Source organism: Saccopteryx bilineata, chromosome 1 (assembly GCF_036850765.1).
Source record: "Saccopteryx bilineata isolate mSacBil1 chromosome 1, mSacBil1_pri_phased_curated, whole genome shotgun sequence".
NCBI classification, from domain to species: Eukaryota; Metazoa; Chordata; class Mammalia; order Chiroptera; family Emballonuridae; genus Saccopteryx; species Saccopteryx bilineata.
In genome coordinates this window covers 344,687,723-344,713,498 of record NC_089490.1, presented here as the reverse complement: position 1 = coordinate 344,713,498, position 25,776 = coordinate 344,687,723, and the positions used below count along the sequence as shown (strand labels likewise).

The 25,776-nt window shown below is 41.9% G+C and overlaps 1 protein-coding gene across 9 annotated transcripts in view; it reads left to right on the top strand.

Annotated features, from left to right (window-relative positions):
* Positions 1–10,572: 10,572 nt before the first annotated feature.
* Positions 10,573–25,776, top strand: part of EMSY (EMSY transcriptional repressor, BRCA2 interacting) — a 109,094-nt gene continuing 93,890 nt past the window's right edge. For 2 of the 9 annotated variants that reach the window (XM_066249771.1, XM_066249831.1), the window contains exons 1-5: positions 10,574–10,950; positions 12,648–12,756; positions 18,219–18,318; positions 21,329–21,403; positions 23,047–23,088. In XM_066249771.1, the coding sequence (XP_066105868.1) occupies positions 12,687–12,756; positions 18,219–18,318; positions 21,329–21,403; positions 23,047–23,088 (287 nt within the window). In that variant the 5' untranslated portion in view covers positions 10,574–10,950; positions 12,648–12,686. Of the gene's footprint in view, positions 10,951–12,647; positions 12,757–18,218; positions 18,319–21,328; positions 21,404–23,046; positions 23,089–25,776 lie in introns of all 9 variants that reach the window. The other 7 variants (XM_066249799.1, XM_066249765.1, XM_066249822.1 and 4 more) reach the window with 6 other exon arrangements.

The window sequence follows — 25,776 nt, the reverse complement described above, 5'->3', positions numbered from 1 at the left end:
GGCCAGGGGAAGCTAACAATTACTAAACATGAAGATGGGTTTCACAAAGGAAGGTTAACCAGGGGAGAGAGTTAATTACTCACTGAGGCCCTGGCTGGTGGGTCTGTGGATAGAGTGTTAACCCAGCATATGGATGTCCAGGGTTCAATTCCTGGTCAGGGTATGCAGGAGAAGTGACAATCTGCTTCTCTTCCCCTCCATCTCCCCCTTCCTCCCTCTTCCCCTCCCACAGCCAGAGGCTTGATCGATTTGAGCATGGCCCTGAGTGCTGAGGATAGTTCAATTGGTCTGAGTGCAGCAGCCTCAGGTGTTAAAAATAGCTCAGTACTCAAGCATTGGCCCCAGACAGGGGTTGCTGGGTGATCCTGGTCAGGGTGCATGCAAAAGTCTGCCTCAATATCTCCCCTCCTCTCACTTAAGAGAAAGAGAAGCTCTGGATGGTTGGTTCAGTGGTAAAGCGTTGGCCTGGCTTGTGGATGTCCTGGGTTCGATTCCCAGTCAGTGCACCCAGGAAAAGCACCCATCTGCTTCTCCACCCCTCCTCTTTCCCTTTCTCTCTCATATTCCATCCTGCAACTATGGCTTGATTAGAGCGAGTTGGCCCTGGGCACTGAGGATAGCTCCATGGCCTCCGCCTCAGGTGCTAAAAAAATGGTTCCAGCTGCAACAGAGCAAAGGCCCCAGATGGGCACAGCATCACCCCCTAGTGGGCTTGCTGGGTGGATTCTGGTTGGGGTGTATACAGAGTCTGTCTCTGTCTCCTCTCCTCTCACTAAAAGAGAGAGAGAGAGAGAGAGAGAGAGAGAGAGAGAGATATCTTGAGAGTGGTAGAACTGGGATTCAAACTCAGACCTCTCTGACTTCCAAGAACATGCCCTGCTCCCATCTGTGCATGGAGAATTAGTAGTATTCTCAAAAGACATTTGAGATGAACTATAAAAACTGAGGATTTTCCACAGGCTTCAAAAGGCAAGGGGTGAAAGAAAGAATGGGGTAAAAGCATTCCGGGAGGAGGACAGCACTAGTCCAGGGTGTGAAGTGCAAGTCTGGTTTGGTGCATCTTAAGCAGTCTGGGGTGACTGTGGGAAGAGTTTGTCACATGCCCATACCACCATTTCCCTGGGTTCGATGCCATTCAGAATTCACTAAACAGAGCTGGGGATTTAGAGCTCAAGAAACCTCGGCCTTGCTCTCAAGGAGTCTCTAATTTAATTAGAGTCTGGTGAGATAACTGCTATCACCATTGATCTTGTACACTTCAGCTCAGGGTATGTGTGTGTATGTTTGCATGTGCATGTGTGCATACTCACACAAGTGTTGTTTGGACCATTTCCTTCCCACAGTCATTTCTCAATACATATATCCCCCAGGCTCTCCATAAATGTGTATTCTTTTATTGCCTCTGCCTTTAGCAAGGCTAGTCCTTGATGTGATAAGTTTTAAGTCCATAGCATCTCAGCAAGTGCCCTTTCAACCCAAGAGAGACCTGACATGGTTTCACTAGCTCACTTAAAAAATAATGATCAACCCTAGAGTTGCAAGGAAAAGATCTTCATTGGAACTGACAAGAAAATGGACACCTTCTACCATTTCCCTGCAGACTTCACAACTGCTCAACACTTGTAAAAGAGAATATGGCTCCAAGTCTTTCATTCAGCTGGCTGGAGCAGTTTTAAAAAATGCATTTTGTCTCTGGCAAATCACAGCAGAACGTCATAAACAGCTGGAAACTCTCTGAGGTGAAGACAAGCTGGATATTATGTTAGGATTTATAGCCCCCTCCCCCAAGATAGCTGATTTCTATTTCCGACCGGGTTATTATTTCCATCTTTATGAAATATCTTACCTTGGATAATTACTGATTATCATCAACTCCACACCTGAGGTGGCTTAGCACTGGGGTGAACCGAAAAAACATTTTTCCCCCAGAATGAACTAGGGATAGCTCGGCGAGTGAGATTATGTATTTTTCTTTTCATTTGCAATTCCCTTTGGCTTTCTAATGATCAAGTCATTAATCAGTGTCAAATCACCTTCCAGAGCGCAGACAGTACTTTTGCCACTTGGGTTCCAATGCAGATTAAATGGCAATAACTTGTGTTACTAGGTTTGGTGCTTTCTTGTGAGTTACTGTGGTAACCATAAACCCAGAGACTTTTAGGGTATAGTCAAGATCTCAGTGGCTATCTATAGTTTTTAGCTAAGGGTGTACATCACCATCTCCCCCCCCCACACACACCTCCATTGATTTGAGAAACAGTAAGGGAAAGAGAGAGAGAGAGAGAGAGAGAGAGAGAGAGAGAGAGAGAGAAAAGCATCCACTTTTTCCACTTAGTCTGCACCCATTGATTGCTTCTCATACATGCCCTGACTGGGGCTCAAACCAAAAACTTTGGGATCAAGCCAGTGACCCCGGGATCGAACTAATGACTTTAGGGTTCTGGGGTGACACTCTATCCACTATGCCGGCCAGGGCTCTACATCACCATCTTCTGAAATTTGATAAAGCTCCCCAAGTTTTTGACAAGCACTCCCAGTTACAGATCACTAAGAGTTCAACATCCTTCATTTCATTCCTTGAGGTTGCCATTCTACGGATCCCCTTATGCTTCCACTCCTTTGTTTTTCTACTTCCTCTGCCATGATACCCCATCCTCTTCTCACTTCTCTGCCTGGTCAAATCTAGTTCACCCTATGAGGCCCGGCCCAAATGTTACCATCTGCTGTGAAGCTTCCTGTGTTGGATATCATCCTTTCTCCCTGATCCCAGAGCACTTCCTAAACACCTTTATGAACTTTCTGTGATACCAGGTTTTCCCATAGTATATAGAGCTATTTACATTGACTGACTTCTCCATTCAACTGTGAGCTCCAGGATGATAATGGCTGTACTTTATTCATCTTCCTATCTTCAGGGCTTGGCATGGGACCTGACACTCATTCACTAAATGAATGAGGAGGTCGAGACCCAAAAGTAGTAGAGACTCTACTTGGTTCATTTAATTTAGCCAGATGTGGGCTTCCTCTGCATCTATCCACTAAGTTGCTTACAAAGAAAGATGTGCAAGGATGTGAAAAGGAACAACTTAAAAGGCCATGGTATCTGTTTTTAATACTTTTAAAAATATCATTTTCCCAATAAAACCAATAATAACTACTTTGATCTGAATTAGTAATAGAAACTTGAACCTGAGGAAGTCTTTTCAAGGAAATCAAACAATCTCACGAAAATCCAAATCTTAATTGATGGTTAAATCAGTGCAGGCAATGTTAGCCTAAAAATCAGACCTGCCCCCTAGTTCCTGTGTGTCTTTGTATAAATTATTTCATCTCCCTGGATCTCAGACACATCTTCTGTAAAACAGGAGGTTAAACTGATTACCTCTGAGGTTCTATGACCTTAATCAGAATCATTAGTCAACTGATGCAGTCATTTCTATTTGGCTCTTCTCCATGCTAAGGAGAATGTAGTATTCTTAATAAAAGACTAAAGAGTTTTATAAGATGTTATTAAATCATAACAATAATATAAATACCTAAAAGAAAATTTGTAAAATCGAGTAAAGGAAAAAGAATCACTCATAGTTGTATCAGTTATATATTATTGTTTTGGCATGTTTTCCTCCATTATAATTATTTTTTTTTGGTAGTTACATATATATGCTTTTTCCACTTATCCTGAGCATATTCCATAACATTATTTGTAATTTTTATTTTAAATGAATGCAAAATGAAGTGTGTGGAATATATAAATACTTTTTTATTGTAAGCTAATTAGGCTGCAATTTTTTTTATAGCGCTGAAAATTTCTATCAATATGTTTTCCCATATTTTGTGTTACACAAATGGGAACCCTGTATCAAAGGGTATGAACCTTTTTATGACTCATCACATATCTCTGTGGTTTGTTTTAGTAAGCAGTTATGATTTTGCTGTGTAGCATTCTGTCACCTTCCTCTGATAAATGGTGTGCTAATTTTCCTAAGAAAAACCAAGCCAGCCCACCTTCACACCCAGTCTACCTGCTTTGGGAATAATTGACTTTACCCAAACTCCTCCTCCCTTTTTTCAGAGTAACATCTGGTTCACATCTGGCAAATCAGGGCATTATATTCCTCTGGCCACAGTTCAGGGATGGGTATGTGACCCAGAAGGGACAAACAGCAATAGAGCAAGAAGACTTTTTTTTTTTTTTTTGTATTTTTCTGAAGCTGGAAACGGGAAGAGACAGTCAGACAGACTCCCGCATGCGCCCGACCGGGTTCCACCTGGCACGCCCACCAGGGGCGATGCTCTGCCCACCAGGGGGCGATGCTCTGCCCCTCCGGGGCGTCGCTCTGCCGCGACCAGAGCCACTCTAGCGCCTGGGGCAGAGGCCAAGGAGCCATCCCCAGCGCCTGGGCCATCTTTGCTCCAATGGAGCCTTGGCTGCGGGAGGGGAAGAGAGAGACAGAGAGGAAGGAGGGGGTGGGGGTGGAGAAGCAAATGGACGCTTCTCCTGTGTGCCCTGGCCGGGAATCGAACCCGGGTCCCCCACACGCCAGGCCGATGCTCTACCGCTGAGCCAACCGGCCAGGGCCTAGAGCAAGAAGACTTTTGATAAGACCATTGGAAGAAATGGTATGTGCTCTTTGTCAAGACTATGAGCAGGGAGGATGATATAAACCTAGAACTTCTAGGAGCCAACACATGGAACCTGAGAATGAAGTCAACTCAGTGGAAGACGTGGAGAGCTACTAAGACTGGCCCTGTTTGAATTCCTGGATTCAGTAATGCCTGAAGCCAGGACTTAATTTTAATTGAACCAAAATTTTTCATTCTTCCTGAAACCCATTCTTTCATTAATTCATTCACTCATCTATCATTTGTCATTCACATACATCCCTACCTGGAAGATGTAGGTTTTTGTTTTAATCTCTTTTTAAAAATTAATAAACTTTATTTTTTAGAGCAGTTTTAGGTTCACAGCAAAATGAGTGGCAAGTTCCCCTCGCCCTGTCTCCCCCATCAATATCCTACACCCGAGTGGTACATTTGTTACAACTGGTGAACCTACATAGCTTATCATTATCACCTGAGGTCTATATATAGTTTACATCAGGGATCTCTTGATGTTGTACATTCTGTGTTTTGTTGTTTTGTTTTTTCCTTAAGTGAAAAGCAGAGAGGCAGAGAGACAGACTCCCACATGTGTCCCTGACTGGGATCTACCTGGCAAACCCCATACCAGGTGATGCTCTGACCATCTGGGGTATTGCTCCAGGCTTGGCAACCGAGCTATTTTAGCACCTGAGGTGAGGCCATGGAGCCATCCTCAGCACCCAGGGCCAACTTGCTCTAATGAACCTTGGCTGCAGGAGGGGTGGAGCAAAGTATGTGTGTGAGAGAGAGAAGTGAGGGGGAGAGGTAGAGAAGCAGATGGGTGTTTCTCCTGTGTGCCCTGGCTGGGAATCAAACCTGGCACATCTACACACTGGGCTGATGCTCTACCACTGAGCCAACTGGCCAGGGATGCATTCTACAGGTTCTGACAAATGTGTACTGACATGTATCCAACATTTCTAGTCCTATATACAGTGTGTCCGTAAAGTCATGGTGCACTTCTGACCGGTCACAGGAAAGCAACAAAAGACAACAGAATTGTAATATCTGCACCAAATAAAAGGAAAACCCTCCCAGTTTCTGTAGGATGATGTGGCAGCATCTGTGCACATGCGCAGATGATGATGTAACACTGTGTATACAGCAGAGCAGCCACGGCCATGGCAGTCGAGATGTGGACAGTACAGAGGAAAGTTCAGTGTCTTCTATGGCTTGCTAAATTCGAATCCGTGACCAAAGTGCAACGTGAATTTTGGTGCATTTATAACGAAGCGCTACTACATAGGAATAACATTACTCGGTGGGACAAGCAGTTGAAGGAAACTGGTAGTTTGGTGGAGAACTGTTCTGGTAGGCCATCAGTCAGTGACGAGTCTGTAGAGGCTATACGGCAGGGGTCCCCAAACTACAGCCCGCGGGCCGCATGCGGCCCCGAGGCCATTTATCCAGCCCCCACCGCACTTCCGGAAGGGGCACCTCTTTCATTGGTGGTCAGTGAGAGGAGCATAGTTCCCATTGAAATACTGGTCAGTTTGTTGATTTAAATTTACTTGTTCTTTATTTAAAATATTGTATTTGTTCCCGTTCTGTTTTTTTTTACTTTAAAATAAGATATGTGCAGTGTGCATAGGGATTTGTTCATAGTTTTCTTTACAGTCCGGCGCTCCAACGGTCTGAGGTACAGTGAACTGGCCCCCTGTGTAAAAAGTTTGGGGACTCCTGCTATACGGGATAGCTACCTAAGGAGCCCTAAAAAATCTGTGCATGAGCCCACGTGGAACTGCACTGAATAGGTATGAAACTGGGAGAGTTTTCCTTTTATTTGGTGCTGATTTCACATTTCTGTCGTCTTTTGTTGCTTTCCTGTGGCCGGTCAAAGTGCACCATGACTTTACGGACACAATGTATTCTTTCGGAACTCTACTGTCCTTTTATCTAGAAATAGAATCTATTTCCCTTTGCTTTGAACCTGAGTGGGCTTGACTGTTCTAATAAAGAGTACAGCAGAAATAATGCTAGGATTTCCATAGCTTATTAAAAAGTTTCCTCTTGTCTCTCTCTCGTCACTTGTCCTTGGAATGTGGTCACATGTTGTAAGGAAGCCTCGGCCACATGGAGCTGTCATATACAGATGTTCTCACTGATAATCACAGCAAAAATTTCAGGCATTAGCCAACATTGACTGCTGGTCATATGAATGAATGCGCCCTCACATGATTCTAATCTTAGCCTTCAAGCTGCCCAAGGTGATGCCTGGAGGAGTAGAAATGAACTGTCTCCACTAAGCCCTACCAAAATGGAGATTCATGAACAAAATAGTTTAAGCCACAGCAATGGTTTATTATGCAACCATATAACCAGAACTCCCTATCAGTACATTCTTGGGAAAAGTCTTCTGGTGATATTTGACTCTGGACAAGTTATTTTTCTCCGTAGGACTTGGTTTCCTTGTAAAATAGAACAATAATTACTATGTCATTGGGAATGTTGTGAAGTTTAAATGAGATAATGTACATGAGATTTTTTTTTTTATAATGGGACTTCAATAAATGCTACCTAATATTATTTCAATTTATTTCCATCAAGTTGTTCTAAATTTACTTCTTATATCCACAAATATAAAACTTGATTTTGTACACACACACACACAGAGGCACGATGCAACAGGCTAGGTTCTTTTTAAATTTTTTAAAATTTATTGATTTCAGAGAGAGGGAGATAGGCAGAGAAACACAGATTTGCTGTTCTATTTATATATGCATTTATCAGTTTACTCTTATACATGCCTTGATGAGGATCAAACCTTCAACCTTGGCATATCGGGTTACCCCGCCAGGGTTGCAAGAGGGTAGCTTCTATATGCTCGCTCAGATCATTGGCTCTTAAGGAAGTCAGCTACCATGTAGTAGAAGATGCTCAGGCAGCCTTACAGGGAGATCCAGACAGGCAACAGACCTCTTCACTCACTCACTTACCAACCCTTGGGAGCTGACCCTCCAGCCCTGCTCAGCCTTCAGTCTGAAGCCTCCGCTGACATGACTGATACCTCTTAAAGATCCCAAGCCAGAACCACCCAAGTAAGCCACTCATGATTCTCAAAGAAACTGAAAAAGCTCTATAAAATACGTCATTGTTCTTTTAAACCACTACAGTTTGGGATAATTTATTATGCACTAATAGTCAACGTGCCAACGGATGTAGGGGAGAAAATGATACAAGGCTGAGGGCTGTTTTAGGGTTTATATAACAGCACAGAGGTGGCTGAATGGACTTCAAAGTGCTGATGAGGCTGAGTTTGAATTAAAACCAGGGTTGAAAGTAAAGTAAAGCCAGAGGAGGGGGGGAACAGACTTGGAACTGGGAGACTGTAAACTGCGAATTTACTGAAGTTGAAGAGCAGAACTGGTGAGAGTAAAGGAGTAAGAAATCTGGAATAAAAGAAAAAAAATTTTTAAGTGAGAGGAAGGGAGATAGTGATACAGACTCCTGCATGCACCCCAACTGGGATCTACCCAGTAACCCCATCTGGGGCTGATGCTCTAATCAAATGAGCTATAGTGCCTGAGCCTACGCTGGAATCAATAGAGCCACTGGCTGTGGGAGAAGAGGGAGAGAAGGGAGAAGAAAAAGGGGAGAGAAGGGGTGGTGGGAGAGGAAGAGATGGGGGAGAGAAGGGGAAGTGGAAGAGGGAGAGAGCAGATGGTCCCCCTGACCGGGTTCACGTACATATGCTGGGCTGATGCTCTATCCATTGAGCTAACTAACCAGAGCCAGAAAGTTTTGTTTAGAATGTAGAATACCTTCGTTACTGGTTTCAGAGGTAGAATAGTTCAGGAGAACAAGGTGCAGGATATAGTCACAGGTGAAGGCTCAAATGGCAATGCTAGGGAAAGGTTTTTATACCTCTTTGAGTCAAAGGCACTGCAGACAATGAGACAACCTAAGCTGATGACAACAGATTATTAAAAATTTTTCTTCCTAAGAGCCTTTCTTCCCTAGTAATGGAATGATGGTGGAATGGAGTTTGCACGGCTTGATGGTGAAAGTCTCAATGCAGGGAAGTTGATCTGGAAATTATACTTATGAGTTGGGAAAATGCCAAACTCTACTTCTGACTCAAGCTATTGAAGATGGGGGGAGAAAGAACTCTATTACAAGGGCATCTTGGAAGCAGTTAAGATAAAGAGGTGACAGCAGCGCTCTAGGAAAGGCTAGATGTGTAAAGAAGTTTCTTTTCTTTTAAAAAATTTTTTATTTTAGTGAGAAGAGGGGAGACAGAGAGAGACAGACTCCTGAATGCGTCTCGACCAGGATCCACCTGGCAAGCCCACTAGGGAGTGATGCTCTGCCCATCTGGGGCAGCTGCCTCGTTGCGTGGCAACTGAGCCAATTTTTGGCACCTGAGGCCAACTTGCTCAAACCAATCGAGCCATGGCTGTGGGTAAGAAGGGGAGAAAGAGAGAGAGAGAGAGAGAGAGAGAGAGAAAGGGGGGGGAAGGGTGTAGAAGCATACAGTCGCTTATCCCGTGTGCCCTGATGGGGAATTGAACCCGAGACATCCACACGAGGGCCAACACTCTACCACTGAGCCAACCGGCCAGGGCTGTTAGTTTCTTCTCATTAGCATGGTTTTGGTTATAAAAAAGCAGGAACTTTATTCTGTTGGCAACCAGCAGCTATTGAAAAGTTTTATGTAGGGGACTGACATGAGCTTTGACTTTTAGAAAGCTCACCATAACAGCACTGGCAGTTGGTGGTGGATGCACTGGGCAAGGAGTTCAGATAAGTACCTTTGGAAGAAAAGGGTTAGTAAAAAGGTCCATTCCACACAGGTGATGAGGCTTCATGCTCAGTCCACCAAAACAAAGGATGTACCTTAAACTACACAATCTACTAAGGTTTCATTTACCATCTTTCCAAGAGTTCTTAAGTAATTGGACGGAAAACAGGTGGTACCTCAAATTAGTGGGAAAGAGATGGAAGAGAATGCAATGGAAGACCATGGAGGGAAAGGAGGGAGAGCTAGAGATTAGAGGTCCTATTCTTTGAAGGGGCATCCTTGGGTTTTAACAGTAATAATTTTCCTGGACTGCATACAGGATTTTCAGTTAATGGGTAGATAGTAGGAAACTTAAATGCTGTTATGTATTTTCTCTTTCTAACCTACAGTACCATTCAAGAACATGAACAGTCTCACACGTTTGTATGGTGGTCCACAATTTACATAAAACTTGTTTTCTGTGTTGTGTATCCAACATCCCCACAGGGCAGGGTATAAAGAAAACTTTGTTGTATCGCAAAGCATATCAAAAACCACTTTGACTTGAGCATTTTTGCCAGATCCAAAGTTTCCAAAAGTACAAAAGTTAGGGGGGAGGGCAATCACAAAATCTGACCGACTCTTCAATACCAGGCATTGGCTTCAATTTCATGGCCACGAGTCACTATATATATTGGGCCCCTTTTCTCACCTGTAAACCAGGGCCGACAATAACATCTTCATACAATCGTTCTGTAAGAACAAGGGCTAAAGGGTGAACCTACCACGTCACTGGGCCTCAAATAAATCCCGTTTCCTTTCCTTGGACAGATATAGCACGAGATATCTCTAACATTCCCATTTCACACCTGAAGAAACCCGCTGTCAAGGTGGCTCGGGTTTCCCTTCTCGGGCCAACTGCGATGTTCACTACATCGGTTCTCGTAGCGCAGATTTTCTCTCCCCGAGTAGCGTCTGGTGGGTTTGGAAGCCGCCGATAATTGCTTTCATGACTTTGATGAATACGGCCCAAATCCACGTCAACTCAGGAAAGAAGCGGCTTTTCCTAGCGTCCCTAACCTCGCTTAGAATAAAGGTCGCGGTAAAAACTCAGCTCAACATACAGACGCCATTTTGGCCGCTACGTGTGACGACACACGTAGCAGAGAGCGAACTGATTGGCTGAGAGACGCAGCCCGGAGGCGAGGCGCGCGAAGCCAGAGAGGAGGGAGAAGGAAGAGAAGCTAAGAAAACTACAATCCCAGTCTTCTTTGCGCGTGCGACTGCGGACCGTGAAAGAGAAATTTGGATTCGGACCACAACTCCCAGCACCCCTCGCGATATCTCTAGTTTCCTTTCAAAACGCGGAGGAGAAGAGGGACTGGGAGAATGGAGGCCTTCTGCTGTTCTGTTCTCCCAAAGGCGGGAAAGGCGAACTACACGTCCCGACTGGCAGCGCGCAGCTGCGCCTGCGCCCTGGTACTTGTCGCCATCTTGCCCCTTCTGAGGCACCGCAAACAAACCCAATTCCTGGTGTCCCCTAGTCTTGGCGGAGGAGCCTTTTAGATGAGCCCCGAAAGGCCGGGCAGGTGGGTGACTCTCAGACAGGGTGCTAGGGAGAGCTGGCAGAGTAGCCAGGCTGGAGGAGCATTGGGCCAAGCATTCAGAGCCCAGCTTGGGGCGCCCAGCCCCATCCTCTGTTGTCTCCTAACGGGATCGTTGGGCTCCCGAGGTGGGTTGAGGGCGACTCTGGCAGGCCTCGTGTTGGGATTCCGGGGGTCCAGCTCAGGGAGCCTCCCGTTGAGCCTCGGTCGTCTGCCTGGCTGTCCACGCGCCTCTCTCTCTTCGTTGTCCTCTCTGCAGAGGAGGGAGCGAAGCGCTGATGTTGGCCGGGGACCCTGACACCAGCTACTGGTCCCGAAGGGCTTGGGTCGTGGGCTTGACACTGGGGTCGGCGCCGAGCGGTAGCGGTGAGGAGGGAGGGCTGGCTGCTCTGGCTGTGGTGCTGCGAGAGTGCTTGTTTGAGGAGGGGGCGGGGCGGGCTTGTCTCCTTGACACTCGGAGTGGGGGAAGGATTATGCGAGTTTCGGGTTCCGGGATGAGGCTCCGGCCAGTGCTGCCCAGGTTTGCAGTGCGATGCGGCCCCGCGATGGGGTCCGCTGGCTGGGCGCGTCGGGATGCCGTGACGTGGTGCTTGATTCCGGCGGTCGCCAGGCGCCTCCGAGATCCTGTTGGGAGGCGGGGACTGGCTTGTGGAGGGAGCGGATTCCTTTGGCTCTGCCCCTTCTTCCTCCTCCCCACCCCTTTTCTTTAAGTCATCCTGCCGGCGGGGGCGCCCAGTCCCCTTCTCCGTGCTCTGGTTTGGTTCTTAGCTGAGAAGACTATGGGATGTAGGGGGAAGGGACTCAACTCCTGGCGAGGAGTTGGGAGTTAGCAGCCCCAGCGCCTGGAACGGGATATAGCAGTTGTTAGGGTTCGGTACCTGACTCCTAGATTAGACAGTGAGCTCGCTCATTCGTTCATTCACTCATTCACTCATTCATTCATTCATTCATTTTACTTTTCTCAGGCATTTATCTATTTAACATATTTACAGCGGACCTATTGTGTGCTAAGCAGGTATCGTGCAAGTGCCCATCTCTGTTGTCTTTTTATCCTCCAGATTAGGGAATTCTCATTACTAAATAAGTTCCTGGTATCTAAACTTTGGGTAAGTGGTTGTTTCAAGACTACGGGGTGTACATTCTTCTAACATTGTTAGAATTGGGGAGAGAATTCTTAAGTTCCATTAACCCATGTATTGTGTTAGGAGCTTTACATATGTTATCATGTAACTCATAAGTGAAAAGGCCAACGGAAGTCAGGTAACTTGCCCAAGGTTACAGAGGGGGTAGTGCCTGTTTATTAAACAACGTACTCGATGATAAGAACTTCACATACACAGTTCACTAATTATAACAAACTGGGTGATGATACCTCTGTTTTAAAGATGCGTAAAATGTATGTTCAGATAGACCAGTTTTCCCAGGATCACACAGCCAGTAAGTTGAAACCTGGAACTAGAATCCAGAGCTGTCTGACACCATAGCCTGTGTTTTTTTCCACTGTTGTTGGCTGGAATAGTCAGCTCCCAAATGGTTGTTTAGTTCTTCATTTGTCAGAAGTTGAAAAGTGCGGTGGTGAAATAGGATTGTGAGGTATTCTTACTGATTTTCCTTAGCCTGTGGATCTCCAGGTGAGTGGCCTTTTGAATGTACTTTGGTAATTTGATTTTTTGTTTTGGTAGAGAAGACAAGCTCTTTGGGGCTACTAAAAAGAAGCAGCTATGCCTGTTGTGTGGCCAACCCTTTTGGATCTCAGCAGGGATGAATGCAAAAGGATTCTTCGAAAATTGGGTATGCTTTTCATTTTATATGTTTTATGCCTCCATGATACCTCTTCTGTTTGAATCATAGCTGTTTGCACGGGTAATATATCTCTTCCTGTGTTAGAAATTCTTTAGTGGTATTGTTTCCATCTTACTCATTATTTCTCCAGTAACTACCATAGTGCTTTGTACATGGTAGGTGCAAGAATCATAATAATTATAAATAAGAGTTCTTGACAAACACTGGGCTATCCTGAGTTCTTGTATAAATCTAGTCATAGCTTTTCTGGCCCTACTTGCTAATAACTTTGGCCATTTTTATTTCTCTTCAGGCTAGTGTGAGGATTTCTCTATTTTAAATTATTCTTAGCATTGTATTTTAGCACAACCAGAGTTTTTTTTTAACCTTATATCTAAACTTTTAGTACTAATTTTAATTTGAGGATGGTTTTCTACATACGTAAATACAATTGCTCTAACTTGTTAGCTACTAACTATAAAGTGGATTTCTATTTATTTTATAGATGAAATAAATTACAGAGTAACAGATCACAACTACAGTAGATTGATTAAGGCTTCTGGGCTATTGGGACCTTGAATCAAGACGTTATGTTTAAATATAAAAAATGGTAATCTTTAAGTCTAAATTTGTCCTTAATTTTAGTCAGGGCTGTGTGGGTAATGGTACTGGAGAACTGCTCTATACAAAAAACAGCTTTCCTACAGGATAATGTATCTTCAGTGACCCTTTACTTGGGGAGGTGAGCCTTGGTGATTTGCAAAAAGACTTCCTCTCCACCTTTTTGGCTAATTACCATAATAATGAAATCTTTCCTTCAAACACTAGCTCCAGGTTCCAAGGTTAGAGAAGGTACTGTATTTAAGAATTAGTTTAAGCCCTGGCCGGTTGGCTCAGTGGTAGAGCGTTGGCCTGGCATGCAAGAGTCCCGGGTTCGATTCCCGGCCAGGGCACACAGGAGAGGCGCCCATCTGCTTCTCCACCCCTCCCCCTCTCCTTCCTCTCTGTCTCTCTCTTCCCCTCCCGCAGCCATGGCTCCATTGGAGCAAAGATAGCCCGGGCGCTGAGGATGGCTCTGTAGCCTCTGCCTCAGGCGCTAGGATGGCTCTGGTTGCAACAGAGCAACGCCCCGGATGGGCAGAGTATTGCCCCCTGGTGGGCTTGCTGGGTGGATCCCTGTCAGGCGCATGCGGGAGTCTGACTGCCTCTTCGTTTCCAGCTTCGGAAAAATGCAAAAAAAAAAAAAAAAAAAAAGAATTAGTTTAGAATATTTTAAGAATTAACTTTGTTCTTTTACATATAGTTATAAATCATTATAAGGTAAGATGCTAACCATTTAAATTTAACTATAAGAAATTGGGACAGAATTTTTTAATGATGTACTAAACATACCATTCATAGTTAAATGTTTCCTTTCTTTTATCCTACCTCAGCCCTGCCCTATATATTTTTTAAAAAGAGGATTCTTGAGCTATAACTCTTTACAGCAGAAGGCTTTATGGAACCTAGTACTGTGGTACTTTGAGATACAAATTTAATTCGTTCTGCAACCGAGCTCGTAAGTCAGTCAACTTGTATATCAAACTGCCAATACTGGACCTGTGCACCAATGCTCCAACTAGCGGCAGCTTCCAGAATCACAACTCGTATCTCGGAATTTCGCTCAGATCTTGAACAAAAATACAGACCCGAGTTGCAGCTCATATCTTAAAATTCATATGTTGGTTTGTTCGTATCTCAAGGTACCACTGTATAGTTGAATAGCTGATTGGTTTAAATGGAATAGGTTGAGGGTTTAATAAAAATGCTTTGGTAAATCATTTAATTTTTGTAGTGTTTGCATGTGTTGATGATTTCATTATACTTCTCTGTCATTAGAATTAGTACTATAATGGCACCAAAATTATTATCAGGAATTGTTATTTGTCAGAATCCATCAAAATGGAAAGCAACAAATGTGAAGGAGATTGGGAAGCTGTTAAAGGTTCTTTACAATGAGTCAGTTTCTGGAGTAGGGGAGGAAGTGCTTTGGATTTTGTAGCTATGATAACTGTTCTGAATCCCAGTATCCTGTGAGGTTGCCTCCTCTTTTGTGCTTGACTTTTTAGTTAAACTTGGAGTGAGACTTATGTCAAAAGTCTTTGTCACATTTCTTTAATTTTAGTTTTTTGAAATAGTGTCTTGATCACCATGAATTCCAAAGACCAAAAGTCAACTAGTTTTTCTTTTCCCTCAAACCGCTTTTCTCTCTGACCTTCCTATTTCTTTTATGATACTAACATCCTCTTAAGTATCTTGTAAACTGCAAAGTCTCATCCCTTTCATTCTGCTGCTCCTTCTTCGACGTTCAGTCACCTAGTCCTATCAAATAAAAACTTTTTAGACTGGAATAGAGGCTTTCCTTAGTCTGGCACCAATTACTTTTCCATTTTTGTCCTTCTCTATTCCCTTATAGTAGCTTCCCATGTTGGATTTTAATCTATTTGAGGACAGGAACTTTGTTTTGTTTATATAAATATTCTACATGGTATCTACAATAGTAGTGATGTTCAACTAGTAGTTTGATTTGAATTAGTGGCTACCCAAGTACAGACATATTTTTACTTCCCCTCTTGGAAAACTCTCAAAATAGTCACTGACTGTTACTGGAAGCTTGATGTCTATATGAAACATTATCTGCTCTTTTATTCTCTCTTTTGTACATATTTGCCTTTTCTTCCTCTGCTTGCCTGGGGCACAGTTCTCTAATGCTTCAGACTAAATGATGTGTTTCTCCTCTGTGCCTTTACCACTGCATTGTAAACTGTATCATAATTGTCTAATGACTTGTTTAGTTGTAGCTTTATTCTAGAGTTAACTCCTTGAGGGCAGGATTTAGCATACTATCTGGTATATATATATATTATAGGACTCAATACTTGTTGAATAAAATATTTCATAAATGGGGCATAAACATTTCTTAGTTGGTGATCCCCTGAGCCTTTCTGAACTCCACTTTGATTCCTGATGATAGCTGAAATATACTGCTCACAAAAATTAGAGGATATTTCAAAATGAAAATGAAGTGATAAAAAAAGAAGCATTTTATTATTATTTTTTTTGTTAAACAAGAACATCAGAAAAGCAAACAGCAAATCAAAGAAAGTTGTTCCCTGGCCGGTTGGCTCAGTGGTAGAGGGTCGGCCTGGCGTGCAGGAGTCCCAGGTTCGATTCCCAGCCAGGGCACACAGGAGAAGCGCCCATCTGCTTCTCCACCCCTCCCCCTCTCCTTCTTCTCTGTCTCTCTTTCCCTCCTGCAGCCAAGGCTCCACTGGAGCAAAGTGTGCCTGGGCACTGAGGATGGCTCTGTGGCCTCTGCCTCAGGCGCTAGAATGGCTCTGATTGCGGCAGAGCGACGCCCCAAGATGGGCAGTGCATTGCCCCCTGGTGGGCATGCCGGGTGGATCCCAGTCGAGCGCATGCGGGAGTCTGACTGCCTCCCTGTTTCCAGCTCTGGAAAAATACAAAAAAAAAAGAAAGTTGTTTAATTATGCAAATGAGATGCAAAACCAACTTTTATTTCATTGGTGAAAATGTACTATACAAAAGGTGGGAAGTACTGGAGTATCTTGCACATTCCCTGATCCCTAATTTTTGTGAGCAGTGCATATGTTTTCTATAGCTAAGTATTTCCTTCACTGTTGCAAAGCAGCAGAGCTTTGTCCTTCTGGAGACATCCTGTGAAACACTGACCTAGTATCCTGCACAGATTGGACATGCACGATGTTTACATCTGGGATAATTCAGTTAGACCAGATATTTCTATTTAATATAGTCAACTCACTGTATTAAAAGCTTTCCACACAAAGCTTTTCTTTTTTTGACAGAATTGTGAATAATATTAACTAAACGAGGCTATTAGTTTATTATTGATATAGTACTTAAGATGCAGGTATCATTGTTTATATTATCATTGGCTAACATTGAATATCTGTTGAGTGTCAGACACTGGCTAAAAGCAAATACTGGTAGCAACTTGAATTTAGTAAGAAGATAACTGTAGTCTGGACACTTGATTTCCAATCATTTTGTTTTACTCAGATATCCCTGTCTCATAATAATGATGATTTAAAACAACAACTATTTTATTATTTCTCAAGATTCTGTGGTTTGCTGGTCTTGCCTGAGCTCCCTCATTTGGCTGTGTTCTGTTGATAGCTTAGCTGGTTGACTGGGCTCAGCTGAGGTGGCTGAGCCTCTCTGTCTATGTGACCTTTCATTCTGGGCTTTTTCACAGCTTGGTGATTTCAGGGTTCCAAGAGAGCCAGTCCCTGAGTGCAAGGGCTCATCTGTTTGCCTAATGTATGCTGATGTTTCCTGGGCGAAAGCAAGTCACGTGCTAAGTCAGTGTTGGAGGAGACTTCAAACAAAGGTAGTGCACAAGGAGTGCACTGGAAGACAGGCATGGTTCACTGAGAGCCATTGAGGATTTTTTTGCTAGGGATTGACGGTTTCTTTTCATGTTGTTGCTATGGAAAGGTAGTGACATGAAACTGTCTGGCATTAGGAGTCAGCATATTGAGTCCTGGTTGCTATAAGAGCAATTCATGTTCCCTGATCTGCCTAATCATTTTGATGATGGTTTTTATAGATGCAGAAGATCTTAAATCTGGAAAGTACCTTCAAATTCTCTTCTATGTAAGGAAACTGAGACTCAGAGCTGAGAAAGCACTTGCCCAAGGTCATACAACTAATAATTGGCAGTCCTGGAACCAGAATCTGGCCTTTGACTCAATTCCAATAGTTTTTCAGTTGTACAGTACTCAGTACTCTCAGTACCCAGGAGATATTGTGGAAATTGTTTGACTTTTTAAGCAAATCTAAGGAATTATTTCCAGGATTGGTAGAGGTGCCTTTCAGTAATAATAAAAACTTCTTTTATCAGCCTTATTATTTAGAGCCTCTTTTCAGTTGTAGGTGGCATCTGAGTTACATGTTCTTTAGTGATAATGTGCGAGACAAAATATTTACCATTAGCTTTCTCTACCTACACATTTTAATTTATTTACTTATTTATTTTATTTTTAAAAAATTTTATTTATTGATTTTAGAGAGAAGATAGAATGAGAAAGGCAGGGGGAGGAACGAGAAGCATCAATTTGCAGTAGTTGCTTCTTGTATGTGCCTTGACTGGGCATTGCACCTGGGGTTTTAAACTGGCGACCTCAGCATACCAGATCACTGCTTTATCCACCGCGCCACCACAGGTCAGGCTCTAGCTACACATTTTAAATACATGACTTCTTGAGGCAATAAAAAGAAAAATGATAGTAAAATTATGAAAGCCACATTTTAATCTATGTTATTGGAGAACTTTTTAAAAAGTATTTATATATTGATTTTTAGGTTTTATTCCTTGAAGTTTTATTATATGTAGCCATAGTATTAAAATATTGAAAGCTTTTCTTGATAAAATAATTTTCTTCTTCTAGAATTGGAGGCATATGCTGGAGTTATCAGTGCACTTCGGGCACAGGGGGATCTCACCAAGGAAAAGAAAGATCTTCTTGGAGAACTCTCAAAAGTTCTTAGGTAATTTATCATAAAAGTTTGTGAGACATAACTTTAGAATTTTCATTTTGAGGAGTTGCAGTACTTTTCACACTCAGGTTGAAGACAAGTCTTCAAGTTGTTGATGCTTAAAGATCCCATCTGCTGGCCCTGGCCGGTTGGCTCAGTAGTAGAGCATTGGCCTGGCATGTGGACGTCCTGGGTTTGATTCCTGGCCAGGGCACACAGGAGAAGCGCCCATCTGCTTCTCCACCCTCCCCCCTCAACTTTCTCTCTATCTCTCTCTTCCCCTCCGGCAGCCAACACTCCATTGGAGCAAAGTTGGCCCGGGCACTGAGGATGGCTCCATGGCCTCCACCTCAGGCACTAGAATGGCTCCAGTTGCAAAGGAGCAATGGTCCAGATGGGCAGAGCATCGCCCCTTGGTGCGCATACCGGGTGGAACCCAGTCTGGCGCATGCAGGAGTCTGTCTCTCTGCCTCCCCGCTTCTCACTTCAGAAGAATTCAAACAAACAAACAAACAAACAGAAAAAACATAAAAATGATCCCATCTGCTTTGTTACAGAAAATTATGCTGTTTACCACTTACACTGTAGTATAGACAGAAAGGGTTTAAGGCAGTTTATTTTAGGCTTGGGCCATCAGGGAAAGGGAAGATTTTGTTTGTTTGTTTGTTTGTTTAAAGAGAGAGAGATCCAGGAAGGGCGAGAGGGAAGATAGAGAGCAAGAAGCATCCATTTGTAATTGCTTCACTTCAGTTGTTCATTGATCGCTTCTTCTATGTGCCTTGATGGGGCAGGGGTGAGGTGTGATGCTCAGGCTGAGCCAGTGACCCCTTGCTCAAACTAGCAACCTTGGGATTATGTCTGTGATCCTCCACTCAAGCCAGCAACCCTGCACTCAAGCAGGCACACCCACACTCAAGATGATGACCTCGGGGTTTCAAACCAGAGTCCTCAGCATCTTGGGTTGATGCTCTGGCCACTGAGCCACCACCGGTCAGGTGGGAGACATTTTTGACATGGGTAAGGGGAAGAAGAGTGCATATGAAGATCTAGAGTGGCCCAGTTATACTTTTTGAAGGGAAGAAGGAGATGCTGGGTGAAAGACAGAAACCGTGGGATGAACTAAAAACATGTGACTAGTGTGTTCTAAAAGGAAAGTTTATTTTAAAAGCGCTTCGGTGCAAGTGGGCTGAGAACAGCAAAAGGGTGTCAGCAGCGAGCTGCTGGAGGGAGCAGGTAGATATAGGGGTTGCTGCAAGCATTTGCGGGCATGGGGTTGTCTGCACCTGGACATACTTAGATTAGCATATTAGGGTTTGTTGCCTTGGTTACAGATGGTCTCACTTTCCCAACCCTCAGGTCTCTCATGGTGGCCTTGTTTCAAGGATATTTTTCAGAACCTTTCCAGGGTGGGGGGAGTTGCTTAAGGGAAGGGGGAGGTTGAGCAAGGGAGATGTTTACTGAAGAAGTTGACCTGATGGGAGTTGGGTGAGGGGAATTTGAGTTTTAAAGGAGCCAACTTAAACCTAACACTAGGAAATTGTCTTAATTTATAGAAATGGATAGTGATTGTATAGTCATAGTCTTAAGGATAGTTTATCTCTTCCTCATCCTACTAGAGTGGCACCTGAATCCATTGAAAAGTTTTGGTGAAAGGGGTTCTTTGATATTTTAATTAATCTGTTCTAACATCTTGAACTTTCTCAGAAGATGTCCTATATTAACTATTTTCTTTTCTACATTTAAAACCATTTAAAAAAAAAAGAAAATAGGCTTGACCAGGTGGTGGTGCAGTGGATAGAGCGTTGGCCTGGAATGCTGAGCACCTAGGTTTGAAACCCCGAGGTCGCAGGCTTGAGCGTGGGCTCATCTGGCTTGAGCATGGGTTCACCAATTTGAGTACTTGGTTGCCAGCTTGAGCATGGGATCATAGACATGACCTCATGGTTGCTGGCTTGAACACCAAGGTCACTATCTTGAGTCCAAGGTTGCTGGCTTGAGCAAGGGGTCACTTGCTCTGCTGGAGCCCCCTGGTCACCGCACATATGAGAAAGCAATCAATGAACAACTAAGATGCCACAATGAAGAATTTATGCTTCTCATCTCTCTCCCTTCCAGCCTGTCTGTCCCCCCTGCAAAATAACAGAAAATAGGAAAGAAGCTTTTCTTGTATTTAATTCACATTCTTAAGCAAAAATCCTCAACCTTTTTCTCTACATATTTAACAATTTATATTTTTTGTTTGTTTATACTTTCTCATAAATTCTGCTTTCTAGCCCCTTAAATTTTATTTTGGTCTATGGTATAGATTTAGCATATATAGTAAAGATTATAATTTGAAGACTGGTATTTGTTTTATTGGGTATTTATAAATAAATTTATAAATGGAACTAAACAATTTTTCAATTATTTAATATTAACTTTGCATGTATTTAATCAGGATCCATATAAACAAATTTTATCGCAGTGGTTACATGATATATTGTAGAAGACACACAGCTGAAATGTGGAGTAATAGAGGGATAATATTTTAGTGTTAAGTTTCATAGCATATAGACACCAGAAACAGATTATCTTGTCACTTTCATTCTTTATTGTCATTGAACGTAAAATTATAGACTCTTGAGCTTTAGAAGGGACTTCAGAAGACTTTCTCCTGAGTGATTAGGGGTATTAGTGGCTGTTTGCATATTTAGATAACAGGAGCCTCTGCTAATCTTGAACATGGTTTGACATTATTGAGTTTTGGAGGTAATGACTTGATATCAAGCTGAATTTGTCTTCCTGTGATTTCTAATTTGAAACTTATTCTCTCTGCAGTTACACAGAATCAGTATGAATCCTTTTCGATGACTTTAAATAAAGCATTTGAAGATATGTTAGGCTCCATCTATATCTTTTCACAAATCAGCCTTCTTCCCTATCCTCTTACCCCCAAGCAAAATGTTGCCTTAAACATTAATACAAGTATAGAAAAGAGCTGCCTGCTTGGCAGAGTTCTATAATGGCTATTTTTTTTTCATAGCATCTCAACAGAACGCCACCGTGCTGAAGTTCGGAGAGCAGTAAATGATGAACGGTTAACAACAATTGCACATAAGTAAGCTATTAGTCATACCACCCCTGATTTTTTATGACACAGTATAACATAGTTTTGAAACAGTCTTTCTATTGTGTAGCAGATTCCTGAGTTTTTTTTATCTTAACTGTATGTCTGAACTCAGGGATACTGATCATAATGGTATTAACTGTTTATTCGGTTGGTTTTGTTTTTGCATTGTAGGCAAGCCCTCAGTACTCAGGTCAAATCCCATTACAATGTAATCTCTATACCTAAAGGCCACTACAGTTACAGGGGTAGTTAACCTTTTTATACCCTCCGCCCACTTTTGTATCTCTGCTAGTAGTAAAATTTTCTAACCTCCCACCGGTTCCATAGTAACAGTGATTTATAAAGTAGGGAAGTAACTTTATGAAATTTATAAAGCAGAGTTATAGCAAGTTAAAGCATATAATAATAATTACTTACCAAGTACTATATGTTGGATTTTCACTAAGTTTGGCAGAATAAATCTTTATAAAACAACTTACTATAGTTAAATCTATCTTTTTATTTATACTTTGGTTGCTCTGCTACCGCCCACCATGAAAGCTGGAACACCCACTAGTGGGCGGTAGGGACCAGGTTGACTACCACTGGAACAGATGATTCACTTGAAGCAAAGTTCAGTAACAAACTAGTATGATCCCTAAATTTGACATCCCCTTAGAGGTGCTTTGTAATGGTATTTGATGTGTGCATTGCTTTATAAATAGGAATTGGGAATTTTTTGATAATTGACTTAATATTTCATGTTTTAAGTTACACAAGAAGATTGTAAAATATATGTTCTGCTTTTAAGAAATATGTATACACTATTTTTAAAAAGCCAAAAAAGTAAAATTATAAAGGATTCCTATCATTGTTTTTAAATCATAACTATTTGACAGGTGGGCTGGAGGGTGGTAGAGGACTAGGGCAGGGATCAAACATTAGAGCATGTATGGAGACAGTGCCTCCTAAAGAATAGAAAGGAACAGAAATTATCTTCTAAATGTTAATGCAAGATGACAGGAACATTTCATACAATGTTTTAGTATAATTCATTTGTTTTTATTTTTATGCTTTAATGTGAAATAAAACTAAAGGAAAAAATTAAGTATTTTTATAATGTGATAGTATATTTAATTAAGCTAAATGACCCCAAAGATAAATTAACTTCATGTTGTGCTCCACCATTCCTCATTTTACTTAACCTATAAAATGGGGTGCTACTTTTTTAACTGCATAGTTTGAAAATTTAGCCATTTGAATTTTGAGAGTTTTCATTGTTAGATATGTCTGCATTGTAGAAATTTGGAAATTTTCCATTAGAGACATTAAGGATTTAGTTGTCAGGCCAACATGGTTGAAACATTAGAATATTAATGTGTTCTTTCTTTAATTTGCTCTAAACTTTTGAATTGGATGTTCTAAAAATAATAACAGCCTAGATTCTAATTTGAGAACTGGTAGTAGGAAATGTATGTGCTAGATAATAAAATAGTACAATAGCTTGCATTCAGAGGCACTTAGATACAAAATAAGTACCTTAAAACCATTGAAACAATGTGGTGGGGCAATTAGTTTTAAGTTGATGCATCAGTGTCATACTTAAAGGATAACATTTATTTAGTCTCCTTTTCCTTTTTTCCCCTTTAAAGAATGAATTTATCCTTATATTTGGGTGAAAGACCAAGTTACAGGTATGCAAATAGGTTATTATTATTTCAGGCTTTTTCTTGTATTTATTTCAAAATTGAAGCTCTCAATTATTCAGGGGCGCATATTCCATTTGCAAATTAACCAAGCCCCTTGCTTTTCCTTCTCTTCTCCTCCCCCCACCTAATACTGCCCACCCTTTAGCCATTTTGCTGCTTGGGAGTACCTCTAGTCTGAGGGTGGGAAGGGAGAGGAGGTGAAAATTTTAATTAGTCATTTTACTACTTATTAGTTGTCCTGGGAAAAGTTTGATGAAAGAATTTTCAAGTATTTGCCAAAATATTTTTAGATAATATGTGGGTTTCTTTAAGCTGTTTGACCTCTCCCTTTCCCTCCTCTATCTATCAGCATGGATAATTGAGAGTTGGCCTTTATCTGCCTGTGTTTCCTTTCTTTTTTACCCTCTTCTTTCTGATTTCTTTAATATATGAATTTAATTTTTTAAAAAGAATTTTCTTCAGTGTATAATTTTAAGCTTCTTAGGTCTTTCCATATTCCTGTTTTAATATTTTATATTGTGATTTTAGTTTGACTAGACATCACATTTACTTGCCGAGCCCATAGGTCAGTGAATGGGAATGGTGAGGAAGGGACAGGTCCCTCATTCTCTCCATCTTTGCCTTTCCGCAGAAGTGGTAACAGAGCCTAGTTTCAAAGATTATCTATAGCAGGGGTCCCCAAACTACGGGCCACAGGCTGCATGCGGCCCCCTGAGGCCATTTATCCGGCCCCTGCCACACTTCCGGAAGGGGCATCTCTTTCATTGGTGGTCAGTGAGAGGAGCACAGCCTGTGCTCCTGGAGTACTGTATGTGGCGGTGCCGCAAAGTGCAGCGTCGCTCACGTACAGTACTACTTCTGGTGACGTGAGACGCTTGGGTCACTGCTCCTGAAGCGCGTCATATCACTTGTTACAGCTAGCAGTGACAAATATGGAACCGGACATTGACCATCTCATTAGCCAAAAGCAGGCCCATAGTTCCCATTGAAATATGGGTCAGTTTGTTGATTTAAATTTACTTGTTCTTTATTTTAAATATTGTATTTGTTCCTGTTTTGTTTTTTTACTTTAAAATATGTGCAGTGTGCATAGGGATTTGTTCATAGTTTTTTTTATAGTCCGGTCCTCCAACAGTCTGAGGGACAGTGAACTGGCCCCCTGTGTAAAAAGTTTGGGGACCCCTGCTCTATAGGAAGGCTTACTCTGAGCCTGAGAAAAGCAACTCCAGCCAAGGAGGAATGTGTCTGAACTGACTGCATTCCCTTTAACCCTCCCTTCCTTCCCCCACTCAGAACAGCAGTTTAGGCCCAAGGAATGTGGTTGAAAGGTGCCGAGAAAACTGAGAAGACTGAGCACAAAGGAGGTAGAAACAAAAAGGAGTGGGAAGTCTGGGATCAAAGAAAAACCTTGCCTGTGGTTTTAACACTTGCTTATTATTTGGCACCAGACCATTTATTCAGTTTGATACTCTTATTCGGTTTTGAAACATGTCAGAATATTACAGTATTAAAGCCTGGAATGTCAAGGGGCTTCAGAGTTTTTGATTGGGCCACTCTTGTCAACATTGCCTATGGAATTTAAAGAAAGTGACAGTCTGGAATTACTGTTCTCTTAACTCCTTCTTCATCAGCCCAATGTCATAGGATACTTTGTGAGTATGTGAGGGTGAGGATTTCTTGCTAAGGTCCTGTACACCAAAGGATGTGAGGACCAAATGCTGTAGTTTTACTTGTATCATGTTAGATTTCTCAGAAAAGGGGCTGCAGCAAGATTTCCACCTTCGTTTGCCATTTTAGGTGTGCCAGGGAAGCCCTGGAGATGTTTACAGAAATTTCTAAAATTTACTTTAGATGATTTGTACAACTAATGCATATTTACACCCTCATTACTAAGCAGATAGGAATTTTTTTTAATCTAATTCTAGCGTGATGTTTATTTTTTTATCACTTAAAAAAGTTTGAGCATGTTTGCATGAGTAGAAATTTGGAAGATTTAAAGATTAAAAGTTGCAGTTGTGCCTTCTACACTGCAAATTTTGTCTTTTTAATAGTACTTATTCATGTGTTTCAAATTAATCTTCCATAATTTCTGCCAGCATTTAAACAATGCAGCAGGTAAGTGTAGATACTACTCTATTTGTGTGATAAACTCTCACCAAACAAATTTATTAGTGATATTTTAATAAAATGATAGCAAAATAGGAGTTAGCCAAGAAAATGCTCAAGAGCTTTTAGATCTTTTTTCTTTGACATTGAGCGATAGATGTTTTCTGTCTCTTTCTTGTTTATATGCTATTTCAGAACTAGCATCAACTTGAAGATAATGTGGTAATAAATCTGTGAGGATTATTGGGATCTTAGGAACTCTTCTTTCTCTTGTCTTAGGTAGGACTGTTAAACCATGATGGAATTTGCAGATTTCTCACAGTAACCTAATTGAATTTATCAACTCCTAGAAATTCCTTTCTGGGTTTTTTTTTAGAAAGTCCTTTCTAAACTGAATGTAAATAATTCTCAAGTTGTATTTATTTGTTCCATTCAGTGAAAGTTGGTAGCAGTTAAATAGCAGTGCTCAATTAGTATAAATCAAAGGTAAAAGTTAGACATAAAACACATTTGGAGATTTTTATACTGTCTGCTTACAATGTGATAAATAATTTCAGCAGCATGATA